Genomic DNA, 9,494 nt, shown 5'->3' on the forward strand with positions numbered 1-9,494 from the left:
TCATCTATTTTTTCTTACTCTTTGGTTACTTTGCGAGTTGAAATACAATGTAGCTGCTGGCAGTCCAAGCTCATTCTCGCCAGCGAACTTACGAGTGCTGAAGTTTTTACGCTCGACTAGCCTGGTTTTCACAGTTTCCATTACACCTTTCTGCTTGAAAGCCACAAATACGTATTGGTGAATGCCTGTTGGTGGTTGAGGTCCCATGTATGGCATCAACTCTTTGCCTGCAATAATAATCCAAATCCAAATATTAAACAATTTTTATGATATCAAGGTCGGCATAGAACTTGACAAAATTTATTTGAGATTATAAGTTGATCAAACTTTAATTACAACAATATATTTTATTGGATCACAATTTTATCGATTTTTCAACCACACAGAAGTTTTGTCAAACTAGGTCTAAATAACAAAATAGTAGAGTCTAAAATAACCTTCACTCGCATCAGCTCCCTCTGGAATATTTATGACCATCCTGCAAGAATCAAAATCAAGAAATCATGTTTTAGCCTAAACCTCCACTTGGATACACAATTTATAAATTGTTTTAAATTCAATCGAAAATGTGTGAATATTCGTGAGACCTCATATTATTTCTTTTAATAAAAGATATATAAAATTTGCAAACAGTGGCTTAATTTAAACAAATATATATCCATTAAAATTTTCGTTTATTGAAATTCGTACGAGAAAAAGAAATGGGACAAGACTTTGGTGACATAGATAACGTGTTTCATCTCTCTACATTAAACTTTTATAAGACGATAATAAGCATGACTAGTAATTATATGTAAATTAGCTTATGAAAGAAATGGCAAGCAGAAATTCATAGGCAACCACTGTTTGCATTGCATAAAAGTGATGGCTAAGCGTTATTTGTGGCCATGACAGCAGCAATTTTCATTGTGTGACAGTGTGAGTGCATTTTGTGCTCGCCAAAAGAAACAAAGGAAACACAAGATTTCTACTTTTTTTCCCATAAATAGTGTTAAGGATAAAATTTCACATCGAATAAAGATAAATAAAGACTTGAACAACGCCAACTTAAAATGTTAGATGCCTATGGAGCGGTGGACCCCTGTCCTTCTCCTTAGTTTCTAAACTAGCATAATCGTGGGACATCAAAAGTGAGAAGTTGATTGTTGGGGCTGCGCTCCAATTGTACACTCCCTTCGTTCTACAAACCCTTGCCTGAACATTCTTTCAAGTCGGATGTTGATCCAACAGATGTGACTACGCATTACTCTTTTCTTTTGCCCAAGAAGCGAAGAGAATGAGCTCGGCTGCTTCTCCTCCACACTTCTTTTTCTCATAGAAAGAAAAGGACATTGGATTTGATACATGAAAACAGTCGGAAAGAGAAATGCTTTGTTCGTATAGATCTCCTACCTCGCCTAGACAATCACGCGACGAATCTTAACGCACGCTGCCTGGCACAAAAAAAACCTTTTGAGATGAAATCTCAAATTTTAATATGGTATTAGAGTTCATTAAACTCTAATGAGCAATCCGATCTAATTAAGTCTCAACAACGAACACACGTTTACAAGATTGGTCTGCTCAAACGAGCCACCATCTTACGAGACATGTTAAGCAATAAAATCTCACATCATTATCCGATGAAAATATAGACCAATTTATAAGGACTTGATCTACGTTAAGCAATTAAATCTCACATCGTTATATGCTAAAAATATTTACCAACTTATAGGGATTTGATCTACTTTACTTCAATAGAAGGGTTTAATAGGCAATGCTACTAGTAATATTTGCCAGTGGAGCCACTCTCTGAAAGTTGGTTCACTCGGTCTTGGAGCATCGGGATCAACCATTACCTAAAAACAGTCAATCCAAGTCAGGTTAGATTCAATCAACACGCAGAATGAACTTTTTAATTTAGTTTGTAACAATTGTGGAATTACAAGAGTATAATTAGGAGAGCCACGAGAACCACTGATATGAACGTGAGGTTTTTCGGCAGCCGACGATGGATTGATATCGCAACCGTTAGCCACAGGCGTTGATTCATATTGCACAGTCAACTCGGCAGCCGGAACGAACTTATCAATCACATCTCCGATCACTTTCGTCGTCACTAGGGGATCCACTGCAGCCCTAACGTTCATGAATTTACAAATCAAATCAACACAGCAATGCACTAATTACGAGTTACGACTATGTGTTTATTACTCCAGATGATATCGGATAGACAAATGAAACAAGAGTAGGAGAGAGAAAGTCTATTGCGTTGACATGTGGTGAAAACTTTTGTTGGCCGACACGTGGCGAAAACGGTTGATTATGGATGATCACCACGTGGATTTCTCAATAGCCCTAATTGTCATCTATTATTTTACATTCTATTACATTATTTTTTCTACAATACTCATTTTCAATCACACATTCTTTATTAAATAATATTACACGCAAATAAAATTTTTTTATTTATTTTTAATCACACACTCAACATCAATCACTATTTCATAACACATTTTTCAAAATTAAAGGGGCTCAAACACTCTTTATTCTATTCAAATTAGCCATAGTACAGAGCAAATTTCAAAGAATTGGACACTTGGCACAATTTCATCGATAGTTGGCAAAAATATAAACAAAAACCTACTAATCATGTGCTGCACTGTAAGATTCTGTGAAGAGTACTTGGAAAACTTTCCATAGTAAAATAACTATCACATCCTCTTGTAACAAAGGGCGGACTTAGACATGTTGTGTTAGAGGGTCGTAATCAAACTTTCAAACGATAGATAAATTGTAAATGATAGTGGCGTTCGCATTCGATAGATTGGAAGAGGGACAAAGACACAAAACTGAGTTTGGAGCCATCGGTTGCATTATATATTTATCGTGTAAGTTTTAAACATTGACATTCAAAAAAAAATAATAAAAAAAAATTCAAAAACTGGGGGGGTCAATTGACCTTATATGCCCCGCCCGGTCCGCTCTGCTTGCAGCCCTTGGTTGAGCCCCATTTTAGGGGGGAAATGCATTTTAAATATTGTATTGATGGAAAATATATCGTTAAAAAAAAGAATTTTTTTTGAATTTACGTGTAGTACTATTTTATTAAAAAATGCGTGATTGAAATAATGTCAAAATAATGTTTAAGAATGATTTTTTTTTTCAAAGAATGGGACTCACATAATTTGGAATGTATTTTAATTATGGAAGAATATTACATTAATACACACACACACGAATAATTGATAAATAAGAAAGATTTAAAAATGGCGTTATTTATACAAAAGCGTATTTAAAAAAATTTTAAAATTTTAATTTATTTTTCAAAACAAATATTTTCCTATTTTGTAGGTCCCACATTATATTTTATCAAAATCTATTAAAAATCTAATTTTTAGCTCCACTAAAAGGGACACAAAAAAATTAGCTAGAGTGATGTACGCCATGATACTTAACAACTGTCCAAATGGCGGAGTCGGGTTTTATGTTGCAGGCAGGGGCGAAGGGAGGGTTTGACGAGGAAAAATATAATTTTTTGATGAAAATCCAATTTTTTTGGTGGATTTTTTTTTCAATGTATCAACTAAGTAGTAGTAGTAGTAATAATAATAATAGTAATAATAATAATAATAATAATAATAATAATAATAATAATAATAATAATAATAATAATAATTATTATTATTATTATTATTATTATTATTATTATTATTATTATTATTATTATTATTATTATTATTATTATTTGTCCCATAACTTCCCCTCTAGTTGCGAGGGCAATTTTTTATTTTAAAAGTTAACATACAAATAAATTCACACATAACCAAAAAAGACATTAACATAACATTATCTATTAAAATAGTGTCCGACTGGATTTTACAACATAAAATTCATCTATCATAGAATCAACGTCTAATGTCATAATAAATTCTCTTTCGATATATAGTGTCATACAATTAACATGAAATCATCATCCATTTTAATTTCAGTTGTCATCTTCACATTTTTCATTGTCTTCTATTTTAAAGATGCATAAAAATCAAAACACTTAAATACCTACAATTGAAAAATAATTCACTAGCAACAATTCAACTGCTTATCTAACTATTTAACAATATTATAATCAGTCAATAATCCAACAATAGATCCAGTGAATCATAAATCAACCATACTCCAATATAAAATGGAACTCAACGTGCTAAAAGGCCAAGCTAAGCGAAGTACATGTCAGCGAGTAGTTTATGGTAGCATAAGTTGAGTGTGACATTGGAGCGACAACAACAACTATTACAAACCAGTACAAAAGAAAATTGCAAGCAGAGTGTGAAATTCAAGAACCCTGAAAACTTCAGTCCGTTCATTAGATTCATAGATTGTATAATCAAAATCATGAAAACTTTCTGTTCTACTGCAAAAGAATTCAGGAAAACTTTCAAATCGTTCCTCATTATTACTTTTCTTCTTCAATGAGGGTTACATTCTAACATTCTTTATTAAATATAAAGACAAATGCAGATGAAATAATGGAATGAATTCTAAAAAGCAACATTATAAAGAAGAGAAATAAAATAAATAAATCAGTTAGAAAAAGGATAATCATTTTGCTATCAAAATTGTAATGATGGATGGATAATAAAGAAGAAAAGTTGAAATAAATGGGTTTTTGAGTTTGGTATAAGAAATTGAAACAAAATTTTGGTTTTAATGTTGGGATGGACTGGTGAAATTGGGATGTCGTGTGTAGGTGGGCTATGAAAATTGTGTTGTGTTGTTGTTTATTGTTAGGCTATGATTTTATTATTATTATTATTATTTTTTTTTAATGCATAAGGGCTTGGGTAGCACCGGTGTAGTCCAGTGCAGCCATCCCCCATATCCTGATATCCACCCATGCGACCTTCGAAATATGATTTTTAAGAAAAAAATTTAAATAAAGATTCTCAACGAAGATAAAATTGAGGCTAAAGAGAGCCCGTATTAAGATATTTGAACGCTAAGTTATTTAGCCTTTGTTTGAGCCCCATTTTTCTAAAATTCATTCTTTCGAAACTTATCACATTTTTCAATAAAGTAATATTATATGCAAACCTAGAACTTTTCCTCAATTTTCAACCACAAATTCTCTATCAATTTACTATTTCAAAATATATTTCTCTATAATAGAGCTCAAACAAGGGCTTAGTAGCACTTTTGAGAAGTCAATCCATCAATCTATGTAGGGATGGCAACAGCCCACTCGGGTTGGGGAGCGAGGCATCTCGTTTAGTGTCTTATTTATATTTTCCCCATGTTTGGCTCTTATTTTCTAAACTTATTCTTTTCAGATTCATTTTCTATTATACATATTTTATATGATTCACAATTTTTATCAATTTTTTAACTTTTATCAAAATCTATTAAAAATTTAATTTTCAACTAAACCAAACATGAGTTTTATTAATTTTTTTTTCAATATATTTTACGGTAGTTTGAAAATTGAGCTAATGAATTTGGGCATAGAAAATTGGATTAATGTAGGTGAAGAATAAAAAAATTAAAATTAATTTTATTTCTGAACAATTCACCCGTTAAAAATCCATTGAACTACCGATTTTCTCACTGACCCACTAGCCCATTTATTATTGAACCGATTGGGCCTTAGTCTTTGTATACAAGCCCACTCACAACACTGAGATTTTCCCTCTGACTCTTCAATCTTCACAATTCAAGATTGTTGCAAAATCAAAAACCCTTTGCCATCTCCCTACAGTTCAACCACTCCCAAAAATTTAAATCTTCAATTTCAAGGTGTAATAGGAAGAAGAACATATAAGCTGAATTTTTTCCTTTTTAGTACTGTTTTCGCCATTTACAGACTTGTTCTGTAATTTATTTGTGGTTTCCACAATATAGTAATTGATCTTATGGATCATTTATGGTTTAATTATGAATCAATTGATTTGTGGCATCAACATTTGATAGTTTAGCTGAATATTTGACCGTAGACAATTGCACCATGAATGATTCTATGATCAATATTGTGTTAAGTCAGCTTTGCACTTATTATCTTGTATTGAATGGTGGATTTTTCTATACGAGATGTTGTGCACAGATATTAAATCTTATTGTGAAGGATGGGTTGGAGATTATTAGTGGTGGTGTGAAGAAAATCCGTGATAGTAATGCTTATTGGACAGCCATGCCAAAGAGATCTAAAAAATATGAGCTCTTTGCACCTCAATTGAAATTTAATTGTGAGAAAAAAATGGTGATTGATTGTAAAACACGGTAGAATTCCACATACTTGATGCTTCATATTGCTTTGATTTATAAAGATTTTTTTTCTCATTTGAAATATAGGGAGTCATAGTATAAATGTTTACCTAGTGATGATGATTGGGATTTGGCAAAAGAAATATCGCAAAAGGTTTTTTTTTTTTGTTTTTTTTTAAGGTTAATGAATTGTTTTCACGAAAAAGTATCTAAGTGCTAATCTCTTCTTTTCAAATATGTGTGATATCAAACTGTCGTTGTATCAGTGGCTTGAATCTCTTTATGAGGGAGTTCAAATGATGACAACCAGTATGATGAAAAAGTTTAACAAGTAATGGAGCGATATTCATAGAGTTTTGACTTTAGCAGCAATGTTGGATCCAAGGTATAAAATAATGTTAATTAAGTATTATTATCCTCATATTTTTAATCACAATGTTGCAAGTGAGATTGAAAAAATTTATCAAGTTTTGTGGCAAGTTGGTGTACGATTATTAAAAAAGAATGACTCAAGTGGGTTTGTAGCTCAGTCTTCTACTTTTTCTTGTCAAACCGAGACGTCAAGTGTTAATAATAAATCAGAGCGCACAGCTGGTGTTTTATAGATTTGTTTCCAATGTTGGAGCTCCTAGCAATGTGAAAACTGAGCTTGATACTTTCTTGGATGAGTCTATATTGCCTCGGTCAGATGATTTTTATATATTAACATGGTGGAAAGTAAATACAATCAAATATCCGACTTTATCTCAAATTGCAAAAGATATTTTGCCCATCCAAGTATCTACAGTGTCGTTCAATTTTGCCTTCAGTACTAGTGGTAAATTTGTTAATCTACACTGAAATAGGCTTCACCCCAAAACTTTGGAGGCTTTAATGTGTACTCAAAATTGGTTATAGGGCGATATTCATGGTACGATGTGTATAAACATTCGTTTTTCATATTGTTCCTTTTATGAATTCTTTTAATACTAATTATTTTACTTTATTAATAGCAAATTCTACACCATCTGCATATTTTGAATTTTGCTTCTAGATGAATAATAAGGATGTTGATGATGAGATAATTTTATTTATCAAATAATCTAAATTTTAATCATAATTATTATGATAAAATTGCGTATAATATTTCTTTCTTTTTCAAGATCCATTTTGTGTAATCTCTAACTCTGCTGATGAATGAAGTTATGAAGATGGAAAAATATCAAATTTTGGATAAAGAAATTAAATTTAGTTACAATGTAATTCTATTTGCAATTGTTTATTTTTGGATATTGTTTGTTTCAAGTGTTTACTTTGGATATTGGTGTTGTTAGTTTGAGCATTATTTGTTTTGAATTTTAAAATTTTGAATTTGTATTTTATTCTCTAATAATAGCATAACTCAAAATTTTGAAAATGTCGAAAAAAAAAGGGAAGGCAGCAAACCCCCTCGCTCGAACCCGACCCACTACCATCCCTAGCTGGGAAAACTTACAATGGGCTGTGGTGGGACAAATATTTTTCAAAATGGGATTGGGTAGCTTAATCCTGTTTAAGACTTATTTTTCAAAAAAAATATTTTTTTAAAAATTTATTTTTAACGATACATTCTTCTAATAAAAAAATTTTGTACGTAAATTCAAAACTTTTCATATTTTTTAATCACGCATTCTTAAAAATTTCAGCATTACAATATGTATTTTTTTTTTTTTAAATGGGGTTTAAACAAAGTCTTAGTTTAGGGGAGGGGAGGGGAGGGGACGAGAGTGAAATGGATGAGAAGGATAATACTAGGTCTTCGTTTGCACTATAATTTTAAAAATATTATGATGTGTTTATTAAAATATATCTATTTTGAGGTGTAATTATAATATGGTGAAACAAATAAAATTAAGAATTGATTGATGTACAAAAGTAAAAAATGCTGCTAGTTTGAATGTGTGTCGTGGGCGAATATAGAGCATTGCACCAATAAATTACGTGGTATGTTTAGACGGATAGTTCCCATTTACTATTTAATTGATTTGGCCTATTTAAGTAAACAATTGCATCTTAGGCTTGAATTTGGGCCTATTTCACTAAACCCACTCAGCCCATTTCTATGAATCTACTTTACAATTAAGGTATGAAACCTCTAACTCTAGCCAAATTCTCTTATTCCGTCACTTGCACTTATATTATCTCTCGTCCGTTTATAGATTTGACCATCGGAGTGTAAACGGTTATTGGAAATTTTTCTTAACCGACGACCTTTGTCTCATAACGGGCTGTTCAAGTGCACAGATATGTCCATATAGAGGGAAGGTGGCCACAATTTTAATAGGGTTGGCTACATTATCTATTATATTATATTGAATTAAAATTGCTAACGAATTCAAAAGGACAATCTAATCTAATTAGCTTTGTAGAGTTTAATGAACATTTTGACATTATATTTTAATTTGATAACGACCAACTTCAAATCTTATTTCAAGGACCATTATATTTGGTTTATTTTAAAATACATGATTAAAATTTTTATAGCATTTATTGGGCTGCAATGCTATCTTAATTGGTCCAGCCCAATTATGGGGCGATGATGAAATTTAAAGGGCTTGTCCCTTTCAGATACTGCATGGACCATTGCCCAATAACGCAATACTGAAATGGGCCTAAACCCAGCCCAAATGTGATGAATATATATATGGCTTGAGTGGTGCCCTAATAACGATTCATCTTATTTTTCCTTGTTTTGAGAAGCTTCTGGATGCTCTCTCTCGATTGTGTGTCTTCTCTCATTCTTGTCTTTGTGATGAATATGTAACTCTTAAAACTTCTGGTTTTTGGAAGATTTGTATGAATTGAGTGTTGGTGATTCTTCGATTTGTAGTTGAGAGGTTGCATTTTCTTGTCTGGGTAGTCTTTGTGGTCCATAGAAGTAATGTTATCAAAATCGACCCGGCTCGACCGGTTCAACCGAGCCCAAAATCGGTAAATCATGCACGACTAATTGCTTATGATTAAATCGCTTAAAAATCCATCGGATCGGTCGGTTTAACCGTAAACCGATGAACCGGTCACGATTTTGTGGTTTTCCCATTTTTTTAAAAAAAAATTTCAACTTCATGAATGGGCCTCATAAACAACAATTCAAAGGTTATTGGATGACATGCTCCTTTTATAGATGCACCAATCTTAAATGGTTTTATAAACTTACAATGTAGGATAGTACATTTTACAGATACAATTCTCTTCAATGGTTTCATAAGCCTCCAATGTGGAATAGTGGCATAACAAAAATG

General features: G+C 32.0%; 1 protein-coding gene across 1 annotated transcript; it reads right to left on the minus strand.

The window, feature by feature from the left end:
* Positions 1–2,129, minus strand: LOC111382441 (protein MOTHER of FT and TFL1-like). Its single transcript, XM_023006418.1, has 4 exons — positions 1,926–2,129; positions 1,777–1,838; positions 438–478; positions 1–227 (listed from the first exon to the last, which is right to left on the minus strand). The coding sequence occupies exons 1-4, from the start codon at positions 2,127–2,129 to the stop codon at positions 1–3; spliced, it is 534 nt and encodes a 177-aa protein (XP_022862186.1).
* Between the last annotated feature and the right edge of the window lie 7,365 nt (positions 2,130–9,494).

This window comes from Olea europaea, unplaced genomic scaffold (genome assembly GCF_002742605.1).
Source record: "Olea europaea var. sylvestris unplaced genomic scaffold, O_europaea_v1 scaffold2500, whole genome shotgun sequence".
Lineage (NCBI taxonomy): Eukaryota > Viridiplantae > Streptophyta > Magnoliopsida > Lamiales > Oleaceae > Olea > Olea europaea.